Source organism: Carettochelys insculpta, chromosome 10 (assembly GCF_033958435.1).
Source record: "Carettochelys insculpta isolate YL-2023 chromosome 10, ASM3395843v1, whole genome shotgun sequence".
NCBI lineage: Eukaryota > Metazoa > Chordata > Testudines > Carettochelyidae > Carettochelys > Carettochelys insculpta.
In genome coordinates this window covers 18092028-18114059 of record NC_134146.1, presented here as the reverse complement: position 1 = coordinate 18114059, position 22032 = coordinate 18092028, and the positions used below count along the sequence as shown (strand labels likewise).

At 41.4% G+C, this 22032-nt stretch overlaps 1 protein-coding gene across 2 annotated transcripts in view; it reads left to right on the top strand.

The window, feature by feature from the left end:
* Positions 1 to 22032, top strand: part of DOCK10 (dedicator of cytokinesis 10) — a 245706-nt gene that overhangs the window by 166377 nt on the left and 57297 nt on the right. For both annotated transcript variants that reach the window (XM_075003810.1, XM_075003811.1), the window contains exons 25-33: positions 1170 to 1239; positions 5862 to 5975; positions 8535 to 8606; positions 8739 to 8885; positions 14333 to 14416; positions 17298 to 17394; positions 19656 to 19700; positions 20871 to 21046; positions 21165 to 21281. In XM_075003810.1, coding sequence (XP_074859911.1) covers positions 1170 to 1239; positions 5862 to 5975; positions 8535 to 8606; positions 8739 to 8885; positions 14333 to 14416; positions 17298 to 17394; positions 19656 to 19700; positions 20871 to 21046; positions 21165 to 21281 — 922 coding nt within the window. The remainder of the gene's footprint in view (positions 1 to 1169; positions 1240 to 5861; positions 5976 to 8534; positions 8607 to 8738; positions 8886 to 14332; positions 14417 to 17297; positions 17395 to 19655; positions 19701 to 20870; positions 21047 to 21164; positions 21282 to 22032) is intronic.

Sequence of the window (22032 nt, the reverse complement as noted above, 5' to 3'; positions counted from 1 at the left end):
ATAAGAATCAAATTGTAGTGATACTAACATATATACCAAATACTTCAGAGTTTGGACTGTGGCCCACTTGACCTTGATGTTTGAGAGCTGCTGTACTGATTTTTTTTTTCATTCTTGACACATAAAAGCAGGATGTTTATTTTTATATTTTGCAGAATAAACAGAATATATCCTTCTTTAAGTGCCCAAAGAAATGGGGTAGCTAACAAGATGTCTTCTCATAAAGAAGGAGAAGACTTATGTTCAGTAACTTTGTGACTTGCATGGGGTGATGTCTTAAAAATAGGAAACTCTCAAAAAATCATGGCCACTGTTGTGGGTTTAATTGCATAGAGAGTAGATCAACGTAAGTGTCGAAGGCTGTGTCTACACTACCTCCCTACTTCAAAGGGAGGATGGTAAGTATGGTGTTCGGAGTTTATTAAGGAAGTGCTGCGGTCCATATGCAGCACTTCCTTAAGCAAATTCTCCCCTGCGGCAACTCCAAAGTGTTAAACTTCAAAGTGCTGGCTTGCGTGAAGCCGCAGTTCACCTGCCAGTACTTCGAAGTCCCTGGGCAACTTTGAAGTCCCTTTACTCCTCAAATTTTGGGCACATCAGAGTAACAGTGGGTTCTCCATGGCTACACACGAGCCGGCACTTCGAAGTTTAACACTTCGGAGTTGCCACACGGGGGAATTTGCTTAATGAAGTGCTGCATATGGACCGCGGCACTTCCTTAATAAACTCCCAACACCCTACTTACCATCCTCTCTTTGAAGTAGGGAGGTAGCGTAGGCAAGCCCAAAATGTTCTCCAGTGATGTGTAAGTTCATCTCTTAATAGTGTAATAACATCAACATCACAATTGTTAACATTGTTTTAACTAGGTGTATTTTGTTAGAAAGTCAGTAACGTTTTAAATTGAAGTGCTGATTCAACGTTGTGATCCCTCCAAAAAGACTGCTGCGCCTAGCCACATGCGGTGAAGAGGTCAATGATTTCCACATGGGTACAAGCTGTTAACTGTATGATCAGACGCATAATGGAGGGACGTCTTGATTTTTTTATTTTGACTTTTTGTCTTGATAGTTTTGAATCTGATATACAACAGTGTCATAAAATGTAATGCATATAGGGATGTTTTTGTGCTTCATGCTGAAAGATGGCTCAATACCTTTCTTCTCTAGGGTTCTTACAGACATTGTTGCCAAGTGCCATGAAGAACAATTAGAACACTGTGTCCATTCTTACATAAAGGTATGGCATAGCCAGTTGACTTTTGATCACCTCCTTTATGTCACACTTTATTTCCCTTTCTCTTTCTGATACTTTCTAGTAATTTTTCTGGTTTTTGGACAGTTGCCGCCTGCCCCTTTAGATGGTGCAGTGATTAGGGCACTTGCCTAGGACCCTGGAGATCCAGATTTCGTTCCCTGCTTTGCCACAGGGAAGTCTCTTAGCTTCTCTGAGCCTGAGTTCCCCATCTGTAAAACTGGGGATTATAGCAATGACCTTACTCACAGTGGTAAAGATGCAAACTTTAAAGTCTGTGAGGCACTCAGATAATGTGGTAGGGGACCATATAAATACGTAAGTCTGCTAGATTTATGTAAAGTTCATGAATGTATTTTTCATCATTCACACTACGTGGTTTTATCACTTCATATTGACATGCTCTGTGCACTGTATGTATACCATATGTTTCTTCTATTATACATTCTTAGCCTTGTTTTCTCAGGTTATCTTTTTGCTTACACGTAACTATATATTTGCACCTGGTTCTGGAATGTGAAATACTTCGTTTTCTGGCATGGATCCTTGCACAGTTTTTTGTAATTGTGTACTGCTTTTTTTGTTTCTTCAGTCCACTTCTCAGTTGGGGAAAGGTGGTTTGTTTAAAACCTCAGTTTCATGGATGGCCTAGTATTTTTATCTCAGTCAATGTGTGATGAGAAAGTCAAAACCCCATGTCTTTAAAAAAGGTTCTCTATTCCCAATATCCGTTGAGTACCCCTTGAGGCAGGACAAATAGTACTACAGACCAACAAACATCTGCACTGTGAATAGTTTATCTGAAGGAACAATCTCAGATGAGAAGCTTAGTAGAGAAATATACTGTGGCAGGGTACCCCTGGATCTTGCCCCGGTCCCAGGCTGCACCAGTTATGCTAAACTGGACTGGCTGGTCAATCCTTTCTCCCTTTGCCACAGTCAGGGCTTCAGCACCACTGGTGGATGGGAGCCCAGGCACTCTCCCATTGACTTACTTCCTGCTTGCTCCTCTTTACCTCAACCACCTCTACTTCTCCACCTTGTTCGCCACCTCTCTTACTCTCTCCACACTTCCCTGACTGGGACGGCTTTTTAAAAGCCCTCCCAGCATGCCTGCAGTGAGATCAGCTGGCCCTCATTGATTAATTGCTGCCACTCCCTGTTGCTTCCACCTGGGAGCTTAACTAGTTCTTTCTCTTCTTCCCCTGACCCAGGCTGCATCCTTAGCTGCTTTTCACCCTTTCAGCTGGGGTCTGCTGTCCTGACCCTGTTACAATATGTTATAAGTAGAAAGACGGGAACTACCCATACTGCCATTGGCTAAGAAAGAAGAAAAAAGCAATTGCTCTTCATTGGATTTTTGCACATTTGTACTCGCACACTACTAGATTAATCAAAACAAAAAAGCAGTAAAGTAGCACTTTAAAGACTAACAAAATAATTTATTAGGTGAGCTTTCGTGGGACAGACCCACTTCTTCAGACCATAGCCAGACAAGAACAGACTCAATATTTAAGGCACAGAGAACCAAAAATAGTAATCAAGGTTTACAAATCAGAAAAAAATTATCAAGGTGAGCAAATCAGAGAGTAGAGGGCCTCGGGGGCAGGAGGCAAGAATTAGAGTAAGCCAAGTTTGCAAAAGAGCCTCTATAATGACCCAGAAAGTTCGCATCCTGGTTCAAACCAAGTGTTAATGTGTCGAATTTGAATATAAAAGGGAGTTCACCAGCCTCTCTTTCCAAAGTAGTGTGAAACTTCCTCTTCAGTAACACGCAGACTCTTAAGTCATTAACAGAATGGCCCTCTCCATTAAAATGTCAGCTGACCGGTTTGTGGATCAGGAGTGTTTTTATGTCTGTTTTGTGCCCATTAACTCTTTGTATAAGAGAGTTAAGGACTTGGCAGTGTTGTTGAAACAGCTGTAGAAATATCAATCACTCTGTAATGATTTAGTACACCTTGTTTTTGTGTCTCCTTCATTTAGTCATTCTCATCTCAGAATGAACAAAGGAGAATCTATAGTATTCAGTAATTGTCAGAAGAGAAAAATAAAAGTTATTATTGCTTTGCTTTTACTCTTCCTTATATAGAGGTTTTCTTCTTGTCCACTCATGTTCCAGGAAGGTTTAACAGATACAGAACATGTCAGAAATAAAATGAGATAATTTCATTAATCCAATAGTTAGGGAAATAAGTTATGAGTGACGTGTATTTGGACTTATACATCTGTGACTGACATGCTGATTTATTCTGACACAACAGAGGCTTTCACAAAGTCTCATAATAACTATAATCCCCTGAATGAAATTTATGCAACATTAAAGATAAAAAACCTGCCCTTCAGGGCCTGTGAAACCAAAAAGGAAACACGCATTATTAACTGAAACTCTCAGATTGTCATAAACAGAATCATAAAAATATGAGACAAGTTCTATTAGTAAAGAAACCAAAGACTCTTTCAAGTACAGAGAAACTAAATGTTGCCAAATAACTTCCACAACATGCAAAATAGCTTCATACTTCATCTCTATGTATTTTATGTCCTTACAAGGGATACCTGTCAATATTCCATGACCCACATTCTGATCTCAGTTACACTGAAGTAAATCCAACATTTCTCTTAGTCCAATGGAAATATTCAGACTTTCAGTGGTATAAGTCAGAGTACAACACAATGCTATGTACACTCAGTTCAGTGCATTTGAATTGCCTAAAAACATAGTGGACTTACATCATAGTTCTGCCATGTAATAGCAAAAAGCCAAAAAAAGAAGGTTGTGGCCACTTTATAGTTCTGCTGTGCTTAAAATGAGCTTGCAAGTTAGTGCACATGCAAATGACTGCTGCTTCGTTGCACGCTGCCTGAGCACAGCTGCAGTATGCTAAGGACAAATCTACACTTTTTTATTGTGTGCTTCAGCTCAGCAACTAAGTCATAAACATGTGGTTTCTCATTATTCTGACCTAGCAACGGAGAGACAGTGTTCAAGTTGCTGTGGTGCCACAATTTTCCTGTGTGACCCTGGGGCCAGATTTTAAGAAGTATTTAGATTCCTGAAGTCATATGGGGCCAGATTTTCAGAAGAATTTAGATACGTAAAGATGCAGATTTCAGTGGGGTTTTCAAGCATGTGTAATCCATCGATTTCAATTGATGTTAGGCACGTAATGTCCTTGGGCACTTTTCAAAATTCCATTAGCCACCTATCTGCACCTTTTAGCACTCTATTATTTTTGAAAATCTGATCTCTAATTCTTTCTTGCATTCAATTTTATCTGGTTAAAAGGGGAACAGAACTTCACTACCTCATCACAGGGGTATTGTGAGGATAAATGGGTTAGAGATTGTGAGATGTTCAAACACCGCCAGTTTGATGCATCAGGACCCATTGGGAAAGAATCATGCCACTTAAGTAGAGCTGGTCAAGAATTTTTCAGTGAAACAGTTTTATATTGAAAATGAAACTGTTCTGGGAACATCAATGACAGCCTTTTTGACAATGGTTTCACAGGTCTGGAGGGGTGGCAGGGTTTTTCTAGTAATGAATAGTGAAAATAGCCAATACCCTCACAGTTAAGACACTCACCTAGAACATGAAAGACCAGGGCCTTGAATGTGGTCTGACACGTGCTAGATAAGTGCCAGGCTATTGGATATTTTAGGGAAGAGTTTGCTCACTTTCGTACTGTCTTATAGACAAAGTTTCAAAATATCTCAGTTTTAGCCACCATGGAACAGGATTTTTTTTTTCAAATCTCAAAAATTGTTCAGGATGGCAAATCCATTTCCCACTAAGCTCTGTAATTAGGTGTTGAGCTAATAGCTTATCATTATAGCAAGAACACATACTATTTAATAAGAATGCTACTCAAAAGTATCATTTGTTTTAGCGGTTTGCTCTTAGTGTTGCTGGAAAAATATGATTTCTTATAAATAAGGGAATTAAGTGGCTGTTATTTCTGAGATGCCAATACATTGTCCCACTGAAGTACTAGTAAGAAAAATAGGTGAGGGGGAAAAATCCGTAACAAATGTTTGATTTGTGACCACGAGCAATCTAGTAGAAAAGGAATTCTGTTCCTTGAGCTAAAGCCTCTGGAAGGGGATGCTATTTCTAGTGGATGCTCTACCCCTTTCAGGATGAAGAGTTGCTACCAAGTAAGCTGTTGCCACTAGAAGAAAGGAACAAGGGAAATGTGAACCTGATTAGCTGGGTGAAAACCCTCCTTTCTTCCCTTATATGTTTTTTTCTTCCATCTCTAATGAAGTGGTTTGGAAGGGAGTTCAAAAGAATCAGGTTCCAATGCTTGGTACCCTAATGAAAAAAATAATAATCTGTACCATGACAGTGGGTTTTAAGCAGAAATTCCCTTTGATTCACGTCAAGTTGAAAGTAATGGCAGGTACTGCTTAAAACTCAGATTCAATAGGAGTGTTTATGCCATTATTATTCAGTGAACTAGGGTTTGTATTTTATTCGGTCAAGATATTTTGGCAGGCAAAGGTCAGCACTACAGCTCTTCTTAGAAGACGTGTTGCTTATGCACCACCAGCTCTTGCTAAGATTTCTATGTTTTTACATTACTGTTATTGATTTTCTTCAGTATGTGTTCAAGACGAAGTCATCCGAAGAAAGGACTGTTCATGAGGAGCTTGCCAAGAACGTGACCGGTCTTTTGAAATCAAATGATCAAGTGACAGTGAAACATGTCTTAAAGGTGAATGAGATGTTTTCAGTATTATCACACTTTCTGCTTCTTTCTCTTTTTCCCCGTGCAGTTTGCACATCTCAAAATCCATAAGAATCCATCAACTTTATCACACTTTCTTGTCATTTTGTGATTTCTCAACCTAAGCCACTGCACAGTACATGGTACTTTTACATTGTATAATTCCTCCTTTTGGATTTCCTTTATGTTACTGAACAGTGAAAAACATAATTCTTAAACAACACAGTGAAAGAGAAGAATTAAGGGTGATTGGTTTAACTTTACAAAATAGTGCCAGGGAATCACAGCTTATGTACATATTTATAAATAGGCTATCTAGCCAAATTCTATGGTTTTACTGCAATTATTAGTGATTTGTAATCAGCAAAATGTAAAAGATTCCAACAAGCATGAAGAAGAGCCAATTTTTTTTTTAAATATCTAGTGAAAGGAGTAGCACTCTAGCCACAGGCACATCCAAACTTCTGGCATACCCTCCACACACGCACTGGTCAGGAACTTGTAAGAACTAGACATATCAGCTTTCATAGAATCATATGGAAGGGACCTCGAGAGGCCATCGAATCCAGCCCCCTGCCCCAATGGCAGGACCAAGTACTATCTAAACCATCCCTGTTAGACATCTAGCTAACCTGTTCTTAAATATCTCCAGCGATGGAGATTCCACAGCCTCCCCTGGCAATTTATTCCACTGTTTGACCACCCTGACAGTTGGGAACTTTTTCCTAATGTCCAACCTAAACCTCCCTTGCTGCAGTTTAAGTCCATTGCCTCTTGTTCTACCCTCAGAGGCCAAACAATATTGGCTCTTCTTGGGCTGTCGCCACACTTGGCCAAAACAATCGAAATGGCTGTGCAAATGGCCATTTCAAAGATTACTAATGACGCGCTGAGCTGAATAGTGATCGCCTCATTAGCATTAGGATGCTTCCAGCCATGGCACTTCGAAAGCGCCGCTTTTGAAAGCGCGCGGCTCAGTGCAGCTTCACAGGGGTCCTTTTTGAAAGGCCCTGCTCCTTTCAAAATCCCCTTATTCCTCTCAGCAAAGGGGAATAAGGGGATTTCGAAAGGAGCAGGGTCCTTTCGAAAAGGACCCCTGTGTAGCTGCACGGAGCCACGCGCTTTTGAAGTGCTGCGGCCGGAAGCGTCCTAATGCTAATGAAGTGCTGAATATTCCATTCAGCGCCTCATTAGTAATTTTTGAAATGACCATTTGGAAGTTTTGGCCAAGTGTGGCCACAGCCTTGGTGTGCTATGGTGGTGTCTTCCATTTGTAATGCCAACAGGCCCAGGTTGCCAGCACCAGGGATAGAACCTGTAAACATAGGGTCTAAAGCCCTGCATTTTATCACATGAGCTAAAGGCCAGCTGAGGACTTCTGCACAACAAGTTGATTCTCAGTTGTCCTGATTTAGGCAGTTCCCAATTCTTGTACACCTCCATACTGTCAGGAATGAACTGGAGAAGGTGGAGACAATCTGGCCCATACTGTACTTTACATGCAAGAAATTAAATGGGTGTTATATTTCAAAGTCATTCTTGCTATACACACATGTGACATCTCTGCTAAAGGAATTATCCATGTACACTCTACTGGACACTTTTTAATAGGTACATTTACTTTTACTAAAAAGGTACTAGAGATTGAAGTCTGCTGTTCATGTGAAGTACAGTTTGAACTTCTCTAATCTGGCACCTCAGTATCTGAGCAACTTCGGACGAGAAAATTTGCCAGACCACAGGAGGTCATATTGTCTAGCAGCATTACCAGTGCTTCCACAGTTTACTGGGCTCTTACAAGATGTTTGGGGTAAATTAGTGCTAAATAACAGCATAGAACACTGAGAGCCAGGACTGGTGGCTGGAAACACACTTTATGTGAGCACAGCAAACATGGGCAGACCCAAGATAAGTGGGCATCCAACTAACTAAAATTATGCAAGATTAGAGAGTATGCCAATGACTGAGTTCGGGATTAGAGAGGTTCAACCTTTACGATCATATCATGGAACAAGCTCCCCAACACTGGCCCACCAGTTTGTGCCATTGACTGCTAGGATGTATTGTCTGTGTCATCTTAGTCATTGGCTTCCTTGCCCAGCCTGCTTGAAAGGTTCAGTTAAGCCACTGTAATATTATGTGTTGTATATTTCTGCCAAACCTTCCTGTAAACAAAGCACTAACTAGGGCAGAAGTGTAAATATGAATGGAAGTCATCTTGTTCACCTTACTGCTGAATAAAGGGAATGTCACAATTCCGAAGTGCCAGATCCAGCAGGGTGCCACGTGGCTTCAACTCCCAAAGAAATCCAACAAAAGTTGAAGTTGCTCAACTCCTTATAGGAAAAGTGTCAAGTGACTTAAATGTTGTCATACTAAAATGTCAATCTTTCTAATTTTTGTGTAGATTTTGTCACTATGCACTTATTCCTTAAAATAGGAATTCTGAGATGTAAATATCACAAAATAATCTGCACCTACCCTGCCTGACAAAATAATTGTTTTTTCAACCCTGGTAACGTGACTTTCCCCATAATATTTTTACAGCATTCCTGGTTCTTCTTTGCAATTATCTTAAAATCAATGGCACAGCATTTGGTTGATACAAACAGAACACAGGTAACAATATACATTATTATTATTATTATGTACTAACAACTTTGAGATTAATTTTACCTTATCATATATCTAACCTTGCAAAGTAACTGTATTCTAATGCTTTGCTCTGTGATAATCTGGGCTTTTTCTTAGATTCCTCGAACTCAGAGATTTCCAGAATCATTCCAGACTGAACTGGACACACTGATAATGATCTTGTCTGACCATGTTGTCTGGAAACACAAAGATGCTCCTGAAGAAACAAAAAATGCAAACCACAGCATTGCCAGATTTCTTAAGGTGAGACGTTCAGTCATTACAGCACATGCATTTATTCCAGCAATTAATGCAGAGTAAAGAATATTAAACCTCCAGTCTGAGAGTGCAAATGAAGGATGGCTGAAGGTGCAGAATTGGCACTGTTTTGTGGCATAACTGTTTCCATGCTCTCGGATGTGTCACTGGCTCCATGGGAATCCAATGGCTGCATAGAAATCTGCTGCAAAAGCCTTAGTCATACATCTTTATCTTGATGAAAGAGGAGGCCTGAGACATCTTTTGCCACATCATCTTCCACGCTTCTCCCTGGGGAAATGGAGTAAATCAGTCCTGCTTTGGAGGTTTTTAATTCTTTGCACTGCTTTATTTACCAGAACCCCCCAGATCACAAGTATTTCTTTGCCGCCCACCAGAGAACTGACCTGTCATGCTGGCTTCTGCTCACCGGCCTTTCTGCAAACAGAAGAAAACTCAGTGTTTCTCCTATGGGAGGAAAGAGCCCTCTACCTAGGAGAATTCTTTCCTCCCAGCTGCCCCATCAACCTGCTGCAGCTTGTTCCTTCTTCCTCCTCCCACTCTCTGTTAGCCGGTGGCTGGGTAACGTGCGGTGAGGTACCAGCTATGCCCTTGTTACCATCCGAGTCTTTATCTGCTAGAGCGCAGGGCTCCTTCGCAGCGGGCAGTCTGGGCCAGACTGACGGCTGCCCCAGGGTCGTAAACACCTGAGTCTTTTACTGCTAGAGCAGGGAGCTCCGTCCCAGCGGGCAACCAAGATTGGCTGACAGGTGCCCCAATGGTAGCACTAAGAGCGTTTCCACACCCGAGACTTCAACTGCTAGGAGACACTGTCCCATCGCAGCGGGCAACCAGGATTGGCTGACGGGCACCCCAGGAGTCTGCCCCATGGAGGCGGCACAACTCTACGCTAGGCTCTTAGCACTCTCACCTACGGCCAGGCTGTGGTAACCAAACAGTTAAAGTTCTTTTTTTTGTGCAGGCTGTGTTGCAGTGACAAAGAGTAACAGCAGTCAGGCTTAGATTTTAACTAGTTACAACTTTATTAAGCTACAGTTATAAGCGTGTGGTTACAAAAGGGTATTGTCTACTTCTTATATGCTAGCAGAGTACAGGTGTTAAGAGGTTACATTACAATTCAATACCACGACATCTTAATGCAACAGCATCTATCTATAGAGCTCTAATTCTTTAACTGTGCGCACCAAAAGGAGACCTTAATATGGGTACATCTTACCCTCCTTGCGTCTCTCAATACCAGCATAGCCAAGCCAGGATCGGTCACTCAATTCCGCGGAAAGACGAATAGAAGGTTGGGCATCCCCAATTGCGGACCTCGGGAAGCAATCACCTGACCCAACCAGCAGGTAGTTGGTGGGAATGCACTCAGAGTCAGAGTGCTGCTGGGCCCATCTTTATACCCCGTGGGTTATGTATTCTCTTTCTTATCTATGGTGCCAGATTGTACTGGTCTGTCTTTTGTGACACCATTTTTTACAAGGGCAATTCTTACTTAATTTGCACTTGTAAGACAGGAGATAAGCAATTTTGGGAGTACAGGACATTCTTTTACAAGGGCGGAGATTTCTCTTCTGGGATAGCTGTGTGGGTGCATCAAATCCATTCATGCCAACTGGGGTAATTTCCTGATGCCCCCTCAGGAAATGGTTAGCCTGCTAGCCCTCTATCTGTGTTTTGTGTTTCTCAGGTCACGATGAGCCAGCACATCTGGGCCCCTTTAGGAAGGCGTCAAAGACTGTGCTGTTTAACTGCTGTTCAGTACCCTGTGTACTCTGAGGCACCTTAGAGGGGAGGCAAAAGCTGGTGTGTAGTGGATAGATTTTGTCTGGCTACACCCTCTCAACAGAAAAGGGGGTTTTAAAGGTTCCCCATCCACCTTTAAATGGGCTTAGATGTCTCTAATAAACACAGGCTAACTCTTTTCAGTTCATAAATTAAAAGGCCTCCCCCATTCAAGGACTGAGATTTCCACCTTCCACCACTGTCAGGTCGGACTTCATCACAAATGATCCACACAGGCAAACAGTGCTGCTCCTGGATATAACATCTGAGTAAAAGAGAAAGGTGTTGAGACTGGAACAATCAAGCTATTATAAATTCTTAATCTACTGTAGGACCATCGTATGATGTGGCTGTACTGATATGTGAACATCAAAACAGCATAAATAGCCAGCTTTTACATGCCTGCAAGTATTTTTTAAACTGCAGGTGCATGCAATTATATGTATATGTATCTCAGGAAATGTTGTGCTTGTTCCAGTTGTGAATGAGAATTTTTTTTCACATTTCCCCAATGACTCTTGCAATGACAATCACTCATCAGTTTTGACTGTGGAGCCTACATAGTATCTATTGAGAGCACAGGATTGGTGCCTAAATGCCATTCTCAAAAGTGATTTAGACACGTCTCATTGAAAGTCAGTCACTGAATTCAGTGGGTGTTATGTGCCTACTTCCTTTTGAAAATCCACTTGACACTTGTCTCCATCATTAGGCAAATAAATACCTTTAAAAAATCCGTCCCCTCCTGAGGTTAACAAAATTGCCTCAGTCAGGCGTTCAGTTCCCCTGGACTTTTAGAGGGAGCTGGATGATTAACTCGCTTCAGCGCTTCTGAAAATTGTATCCAAAATATGTGTAGCAGATATGTAGAGCGATATGAAATAGCTTAGGTGCGTCTGTGCCCGTTTTTCTCCGTTTGCTAAAGTATCAGTCACCTATCTGGTAAGATTTGGCAGCATTCTTTAATTTACTTGATAGACCAATTCATGCCCCCTTTCTTTACCTTTTTGTAACTCCTTTATGGGATGGGTGTGGCAATAGGATTCAACTTTTCCTATGTCGCTCAATCATTTGGACATTCTCCAGTATCTGTGGTAATCTCATGATTAACTATGGGATGGGGAACAATTAGCATTTAGGGCACGGGGTGGCCAATTACGTAGGGGGAGAGTTGATGCATAGTGACGTAGAGCCTGTGTCTACAGTAGCTCCCTACTTCAAAGTGAGCATGGTAAATAGGGTGCTGGGAGCTTATTAATGAAGTGCTGCGCTGCATATGCAGCACCTCATTAAGCTAATTCTCTGCCGTGGCAACTTCCAAGTGTTAAACTTCAAAGTGCCAACTCACACGTAGCCGCAGCTCACCTGCCGGTACTTCAAAGTGCCTGGAGTAAAGGGACTTCGAAGTTGCCCAGGCACTTTGAAGTACCGGCGGGTGAGCCGCGACTACACATGAGCTGGCACTTCAAAGTTTAACACTTCGAAGTTGCTGTGGGGGAGAATTAGCTTGATGAGGTGCTGCATATGCAGCGCAGCACTTCATTAATAAACTCCCAACACCCTACTTACCATGCTCCCTGCAAAGCAGGGAGCTAGTGTTGACAAGCCCATAGTTTCCTATACAACATGTACTGAAACAAGAGGGTGAATGTCCTGAGGCAGGTTGAACCACAGCTCATGTGGAAAATATTCAGGAAATAAATTGTTCCTGTGAAGTTATCAAGAAAACCATCACTACAGAGGATATAGTCTCTCTCTTGGCACACTTTGAATAATAATAACTGCAGTCATCTGAAATGGTCTGCATTTCAGGAACTGTATGGCAGCCTCCTATGCTGTTAAGCTAGTTGGCATGAGCTTTATTTACCCAACGTGTTGCATCACTGAGAGGGTGATTTGCTTGCCAGTATTTCACGTCAATATTATATCACACTTGTGCTATTATAGCAGTTCTGTGTTTTATTTTTGCATGTTAATATATTTGAACAAGTGATAAAACAATATTATGTTACAAACAGTCATCTGGTCCTTGGTTTTATCGAGATCATCACAACAGATGATAGAAACTAAAATGATGGCTTGACACCTTCTGACCAAATTTTGCTCCAGCCTGATTTAAATGCCATGTACTGCACACCATAGCACTTTTTGTTCTTGTACAATTCAGGGTCATCTTTACTCTGTTTAATGAACTTGGTCCCCAGGACTGCAGTCCTTATCTAGCATGCTGGCCCTGCACAACTGTCCCACTCAGAGGAAGAGCATCAGTAACAAACTACATCTTCCAGCCATTTGGTTTTATCCATCATCAAGCTGATGTTCTCTTTGTAGTACCCAGAGGCACTGAGAGCTCATACTAGGGCGAGTGAAGTCCCTGCTCTACAGGCTTGGCTGAGAGCCAGCTGGCCTTTAGCTCATGTGGTAGAGCACAGGGCTTTAGCCCCTCTGAGTGCAGGTTCTATTCCTGGTGCTGGCAACCTGGGTCTGGGGGTGTTACATTTGGTGCATTGGCCTGGAAGGTCTCAGAAGCTCAGGATGTACTTCCTCAGCCCAGGGAAGTGTGTAGTATCCAGCAGCACTGAGAGCTCATACTAAGGTGAGTGAAGTCCCTGTTCTACAGCCTTAGCTGAGAGCCTGTCAGCTTTTAGCTCATGTGGTAGAGCACAGTGCTGTCTAGTTACTGTCCCTATCCCTGGTGTCGGTGACCTGTGTCTGTCAGTGTTACATCTTCATAACAACCATCTTCTTTGCAACCAGAGAGGACCTAGTTCATAGTCAGGGAGTTGTTTGGCTGGATTCAAGAATCATTGCTTTGAAGCAAATATTTAGGTCAGCTCACATGACGTGCTATCTCCATTTATTGAGTGCTATGGTATTTGAAGTGCCGTTTTATCAGATAGACTCTCCTAATTACTTTTACACTGTGTTAATAATTTCAGCCTATATTCCCGTTAGAAATAAAATATTTAACTTATTTATTACTACTGTTTTCTTAAACCCTGTGTCTACACGTGCCCCTTCCTTTCGAAAAGGACATGTTAATGAGCAGGTTCGAAAGATGCTAATGAGGCACTGCAATGAATATGCAGCGCCTCATTAGCATAATGGCAGCCATGGTGATTTGAAAGTGCGGTTTTTTGAATCGCGCACCACCGATGGAGACAGGATCTTCCAAAAGGACACCCCCCCAGTTTTCAAAAGCCCTTCCGATCACCAGATAGGAAGAAGGGCTTTTGAAAACTGGGGGGTCCTTTCGGAAGGTACCATCTCCATGGGCAGTGCGCAATTCGAAAAGCTGCACTTTCGGATCGCCGCAGCCGCCATGATGCTCATGAGGTGCTGCGTATTCATTGCAGCGCCTCGTTAGCATCTTTCAAACCTGCTCATTAACATGCCTTTGTTGAAAGGAAGGGGCACGTGTAGACCCAGTCAAACAGTACAGTAAGCCAGACTCACTACTATGCTCTCTCCGTTTTACCCGTATTTAGTAACACGAGGCAACTATGAAACAAGTTACACCAGCTATTTAACCCAGGTTTCAGCTGCCACACATCCGTGAAGAGGCACAATGCAGGCAGATCGTACTGGTAAATCTGGCCTTGTGCTATTGGTAGTAATATAAAATTATGAACATTTTATTTTTTCCTTAGTGCTGCTTTACATTTATGGATCGTGGATTTGTATTTAAGATGGTCAACAACTATATAAGCATGTTCGGCCCAGGGGATAACAAGGTAAGAGAAATATTTTGTAAAAGTGACTCAATAGAATATTTTCAAAATGGCAGTATTTAGATTCCTTTCTGTAGTTACTGTATGTTCAGAAGTATGATTGATCAATTATTTACTATAAATAATGTGTTACAAATTTAGGTCCTGATCCGGCAAGGAACATCATGTAGCTGGATTCTTGTGGCTATACAGGGCTCAGTGGAGGTCTGCAGATGTACAGAGATCAGCCAATGTGTAGCTCATTCCAAGATCATGACACTAGCCTATTTTAGGTTAGCAAATCACTTGCAAACTGTACACTCATTTTCCTCTAATATAGTTGTAAATACTCACTGAAATAGCTTGATCAGCAATTTTCAAAACATGGTTGATCCATTCACAAACTGAGCTCTTAAACTCTTTACTATTTATGTGGTGTTTAGTGCATAAGAGAGATGGCTTGCTTTCTGTTGCATGATTGGATCAGAGAAACATAAACATGGGAAAGTAGCAAATACAAAATAAGACTGGTACACACTTCTGAATGAATAGTCACTCTGGCAAAAGTTTGTGAAATTTTTAGGATTCATGAACTTTTTCACAGCTATTAAGTAGTGATCTGAATGAATAGTATAGCCTCATGAAGTATAAAGAACAAAATGTGGTGCCTTTAGCTGTACATCAAGTTGTAAGCAGATCCCTCACATAATCAGAGAAACATCTGCAGAATCAGGCCCTTAATTATTGTGTTATGCATGAAGATCATAAATCTGCTAAGAATTCTATGTAAGCTGAAAATTGTTTCCACATGGTTTAGTCCTAACTGCCTTCAGCAGCAAAGGCAGGTGTTTAATTAAAATGTCTGGGTAATGGCTAAAAGAGTAGTACGTTTTCGGAGATTGGTCATTCTGTATTGCAGACATTAGCACATGCTCAAAGATAAATGTATGTGTGATATGTACAGATTAGCTTTCTTTCCAAATAAGCTGCCAGTAAATATTTGAAAAGTAGAATCAACGAGGAGCCAAGACAGATGTGCCATTGAAGCCAGTGAAAAAGAATATGCATAAAATGACTTATATGACCTTGAGGAAATACCAAAATATCCTCAGTGTCTTGGCTTGTCTGCTTTTGTAGCTAGACAGCAAAAAAAGAGCCAGCCATTCAGTTTTGAAGGTTAAGCTTTCATTAGTTTGTGTACTTTACAATTTTTTTTTCTGATCCGACTCTCCCAGAAGGTTGACCTGTACATGTCACTTTTTAAAGAAATAATTTATGTGGTTGTATCAGTACATAACACTGCATCAAGTACATTGATTCTGGGTGAGACTCAATGGAAGAGCTAATTCACTGAAAATTTGCCATGAAAAATTTCAGTATTCTTTTATCTTGAATTTGGTCAAAAAGGCCAAGATATTTTAAAACTTGGATTCAGCAATATTGTAATGTTTCATTTCAACATGTATTTGTGTTCCCCTGTGCTGCCGTGGTGCCTTCCTGAAGTTTTAGTTCAGGTGCTGTGTGCTCTCAATTCTCTTTTATCAGCCCAGTTCTTTGCCTGACAGACCATGAGTATGGGGCATCATGGAGATATAATCATGTCAATGGAAGATTCCTTACTGGGTCCATTCAACAGGTTCTGAAATGTTCAGATCAGATGCAAAAAATTTCCAGGCTGTTTGGTCTAGACCCTTTTCTGTGATTGTGGCATGCTAGCTCTACCTACAGAGATGAAAAGACTACACTTGAGACATGGACCTTTTACACCCTGGAAGAAGGGCCAAGGTTTGGGCCTTTACAGATACATGTAGATGCTAGAACAAGCGATTAATGTGCTATATTAGCTTATTGGTGTGTTGTCACACTGCATCCTGAGAAAATATTTCATATCAGTTAGAACACTGCTGTAGGAAGATAAAATGAACCTAATATCTTAGACAGGATAGTTTCCCATCTGTAAAATGGCAATAGTTATTTCACATGGGAATTGCAAAGCTTAATTCAATAATGGTTGCAAAGCACTTGGAGTTTTTGAATAGGAAAATACTATAGGAAGACAAAATATTGTTGCTTAATAGTATTCAGTCTTAGTAAAGTACTGCGACATGCACACGTACATACTGCAACATGGGAATTTGTTTTTGCCCTTTGCTGTAGTTTTTATAGTTCCCTTTGTATGTACTTTATTATAGTTTCAGTACTCATTAAAATGCAATTACAGCTGTCCATGAGCAGCCCTCCCATTACCAACTGAAAGGAATGACTGGAGTTGATAAAGTGTGTTATCAAAAGCACTATGGGCCAGCTCCAGTGAAATCAAGACTTACCACAGACTTCAGCTGACTTCTGGGTTAAGCCTAATACTACTGAAGCGTGGTGCTCAGTTCAGAAAAAAAAAGGGGGGAGGGGGAGGGGGAAATGAAAGGAAAGTATATAAAATCATTGTAATATTTTTGTGAGTACACAGTGCTGGGTCAGTGAATGATACAGGCTATTGAAATGATTACTACAGTCCTGAAGTATGTGAAGTGGAGGTGATACATTATACCTCCTAAGAGTTTAATAACAGCCTATGCCAACCAAAGGAGCCAGTGTGTGGTCTTAAAGTGACAGCTGCTTTAAATATATCGTTTAGTTGAAGTCATATGTGATCTGTGTGAAATTAAGTTTCAGGAATCCACCAAAAAAGCAAGCATTGCTCTGTTAATGCCTCTAACAACATTTGGGAAAGGGGGAACCTAGTGTTATAACATATTCTCTACTATAGCATTACAGAATAGTCCAATAATTTTCGATGGCTGTTGTAAAATGATTTTGAAGTAGAGAAAAATAGGAATGTAATTTTACCCTTGTTTCCTGTGGTTATGAAAATCTATATCAATTATTTCATATTGTGGTGTTTCAGATTTTATATCAGTACAAATTTGGCTTTCTTCAAGAAGTTTGTCACCATGAACACTTTATTCCTTTGTGCCTGCCCATACGATCTGCAAAAATCCCAGGTAATAACTCACTTTCACCCTGCTTGTGATAGGTATGCGTTGTCACATATTTCACAGGCCAGTTGCATGGGTAGGACTGGAAACTCTCCAAGAATAAGATCTAGACATTAGATATGAAAGCGGAGCTATAGAGGTGTTGTTAACAGGGGATGTTATACAGATCTCTCAGCTTAAATATTTGTTTATTTGGAGTGTGAATTGATAGCTTTTATTGGAGCAGCTGTTGTAGGTGAATAAGACCAGTTTTCAAGCTACACAGAGCTCTTCTCCAGGTCTTTCCGTAGCTGTTCGTCCCAAATATGCCTGCAAATCCAGTTCTGAAGTGGATCGTTTAATGGAAATTTTGGTTAAGTGACCTAAGGGTGCTTGCCAAGAGAGCAGCAGTAAAGCTGAAAATTGGGTTGAGAGATGGGAACTGCAAGAAGAGATGTCTGAAACTTGGAGTTAGGTTTGAGAGCATGTGCAGCAGAAAGGGAGGAAAGTTAAAGCTGCAAAGGAAGATGCAAGCTGTATGGGAATAGTGAGGTTCAACAAGGAGTGTCTTTGGGAAATGGAAAGCTCTTCTGCTCCTGTTCATCTGGTGAATGTCCATTCAAGCCATTGTGTCTCTAGTAGGTGTGAGCTGATTATCCTTGGAGAGGGGTAGATCCGCACTGACCTCTCGTTCTGAGATATAGGTTTTACTACTAGTAGGCTGTGGGTACTTAACTGCCAAACAGTGTGTATGGTGTGACTGTGGCTTCCTGGTTGTGGCCAGGACTGCTACTCTTTCACCACCTTTACCAAACTCTTGTATTGACATGTACACAGAGAAGTGTGAGTCAGCTGTTGGCCACAAATAAACCACCTTTTAAGGCAGAAGAGACATCATGATGCACTGTCTAATCTCCACATCTTCTATGCTTCCTTAGCCATATCTGCAAACCAGAGTAAGAGAGGAGCGTTCTCCCCATCTTTACAGCTGGAGCGACTTTTTCAGGCTTGGTTTTGTGGCTAAACTGCATGATTGAGCAGTTTTGCTGTTGACTTAAGTGAAAACCAGATTTCACACCAGGCTCTATTTCCCAGTTCTCCTGTTTGACTGAGGGCAAGTCAGTTAGGATTTGATCCCTCAAAGTGCCAAACATGAGGAAGTAGCTACTCAATACCTCCCTGAATGTGGGCCTGTTTCCTGTTGGTGTGTTAGTTTCCTCATCAGCAGAAGGATAATGCTGTACTTCCCCCACAGAGCGGTGATGAAGCCAAATGAATTTCTGTTCGTAAACTTTTGGGAGACTTTCATGAAGCAAACTTGTACAGAAAGGAAGAGTATTAATTATTCATTGTTGTTTTATGTTATTGCATTAATATTTTATTTCGGTCACATTTGGTAGAACTGCCCCCAGCCAAAGTCATTTTTACCAATATATGTCTTGTGGATCAGACACCATGGCCGTGGGTACCCTAGCACCCCCCTTTCGAAAGGGGGATGCTAATGAGCCACTTTGGCAGAAGCTAATGAGGTGCTTCCATGCATATGCAGTGCCTCATTAGCATAATGGCGGTCACGCGCGTTTCGAAAGTGCTGCTTTCAAAACACACGCCGCTGGTGTAGACGGAGGCCATTCGAAAGGCCCCCCGGATTTCGAAAGCCTCTTCTTCACATTTGGTTTTGCGAAGAAGGGGCTTTTGAAAACCAGGGAGTCCTTTCAAAAGGCCCCCGTGTACGCCAGCGGCGTGCGTTTCGAAAGCAGCACTTTCAAAACACATGTGGCTGCCATTATGCTAATGAGGCACTGCATATGCATGGCAGCGCCTCATTAGCATCTGCCGAAGTGGCTCATTGACATCCCCCTTTCAAAAAGTGGGGTGCTAGTATAGCCACAGCCCATGATTTCTGGTTTCTACGTTATTCTGCAAGAATTTGCTATCCAGAGCTATAGGATGGCATGACTTGGCAAATGTAAAAATCTCTGCTTGCCTGTAGAAGGACTCTGTTAAAAAATAAACTGAAATGTGTCTCACGGTTAGCTATTGTGTCACACTGAATTAAGACCCCCTTGTGTTTGTCATGCATCCATTAGAAACAAAACAGATAAATAAACAAGTTCTTAATCTAGAACACACTGAAGCCAATAGTAAGCTTTCTGTTGAATTTGATGGGGTTTAAATTAAGCATCAAAAGGGGGTTAAAATCAAATACATTTTTCACAAATCATAATGTCATTAATTTGATTTTAATAAAATTCGTGCCTTTTGTTTTTTATTGATGATATGTCAAGACCCTTTGACACCTTCAGAATCAACGCAGGAATACCATGCATCAGGTAAGATGTCATGCTTCGTGTGTAGTGTTAGCAGGGAACAGATATAATTGGCCATGTGGAGTTTTAATTTATATTCTCAGCTCTATCACTGAATTCTGGTGTTACCTTGGAGGAGACTAATTTGTTTGACAATAGGATGTTTGGAATATCTGTGCCTCAGTTTCTTCAGCTATAGAATTGGAACAGTACTTGGATACTGCACGTAAAAAGGGTGGTGAAAGGCTTATTCAATGTTTGTAAATTGCTCTGAAATCTCAGGTGGGGAGAACAATATGTGTAAATCACCATTCATTTATAAATTATTCAGTCTGCAGGAGTTTAGGAAGTATTTGTTACTTATGTTTGTAATTCATAATCTCTGAAATTCGCATACCAGCTAAGATGGATTTGGTCTCCTGTGAAACCCTGTATGTGCCGTGTATGCAGTTGGATAAGTCACTCCATTATGGAAAAATTTGATAGGCTTGCCTGGAGATTTTTGTCAATAGCTTTTGTTCTGGAATGTATTGGCATTAGAAAAGGTTCAGAAAAGGGCGACTAAGATGATTAGGGGCTTGGAACGGGTCCCATATGGGGAGAGGCTAGAGAGACTGGGACTTTTCAGTTTGGAAAAGAGGCGATTGAGGGGCGATATGATAGAGGTATATAAAATCATGAATGGTGTGGAGAAAGTGAATATAGAAAAATTATTTACCTTTTCCCATAATACAAGAACTAGGGGACACCAAATGAAATTGATGGGTAGTAGGTTCAAAACTAATAAAAGGAAATTTTTCTTCACACAGCACACAGTCAACCTGTGGAGCTCCTTGCCCGAGGAGGCTGTGAAGGCCAGGACTCTATTAGGGTTTAAAAAAGAGCTTGATAAATTTTTGCAGGTTAGGTCCATAAATGGCTATTAGCCAGGGATAAAGTATGGGGCCCTAGCCTTCAGAACAAGGGCAGGAGATGGATGGCAGGAGATAAATCACTTGATCATTGTCTTCTGTTCTCTTTCTCTGGGGCACCTGGCATTGGCCACCGTCGGCAGATGGGATGCTGGGCTGGGTGGACCTTTGGTCTGACCCAGTATGGCCATTCTTATGTTCTTATGTTCTTATGTTCTTAATGTAGTTTAACAGTTCATTTAAGAACTGTTCTCACTTGAAATCCTTTTCTGTTCTGATCCAGATATTCCAGAATACACTGTGACCAATGAATTTTGCCATAAACATTTTTTAATTGGGTTATTACTTCGGGAGGTTGGCTTTGCCTTGCAAGAGGACCAGGACATTAGGCACTTAGCTTTGGCTGTGCTTAAAAACCTAATGGCAAAGCATTCATTTGACAATCGATATGCAAGTCAGGTGAGTGAGTTACTTAATCTGTTTCGTGATATTTTCATGCAGTGAAATATATCTGAGGACTACTCTCTCCCCAGTTTACAGTTATTTGTTGTTGTTTTTTTTTCCCCCTCTCTCTTAGGAGAAACAGGCACAAATAGCAAATCTGTACCTGCCCCTCTATGGCATGCTTTTGGACAATCTGCCAAGGATTTACATGAAGGATATGTTTATTTTCAATATGAATACATCCAATCAGGTAACGTAATGCAATTTTTCAGAACTTTGATATGGATCATTGTAGTGTTGATATGCATTCCTTCCCCTAGCATTAACAAAAGAGGAGGCCATCCACAGTTATAAAAGGGGCTGAGGTTTTCAGACTAGCATTCTAGAAGCGCAGTAAAGAAGCGGGGAGTGGGCACATTGTGAGAACTGGGGGAATGAGCAGGGAAGGGAAGAAATTTTGCTTGGAGGTTCATGTTGACGTTAGCCTTAATAGCAGCTTCGCAAACTACATTCACAAGTGCACGTGCACATAAAGCAATCCTGATTTTGCATACCTCTGGTGGTGCGGCTGTTCCTGCAGAGGACATGGCTGGAAGTCTTTCCCACTTCAGTACAGCCTTGAGCCCTGATGCTACAGACACTTGTGTATGTGCTTATCTCTATACACAGAATTTTTCCATTTGGTGCCAATAGGAATACGCACACACATAAAGGTAGGCACATGCATAAATGTGAGCAGGATCAGGGACTTGCTTATTCATAGTGTTTCAAGATGTGTTCTGTGGGAGAGAGCTAAAAACATACTGTATGAAGACTAAGGCTACATCTACACTAGCCCCAAACTTCGAAATGGCCATTCAGATGGCCATTTCGAAGTTTACTAATGAAGCGCTGAAATGCATATTCAGCGCTTCATTAGCATGCGGGAGGCCGCGGCGCTTCGAAATTGACATGGCTCACGGCCGTGCGGGTCGTCCTGACGGGGCTCCTTTTCGAAAGGA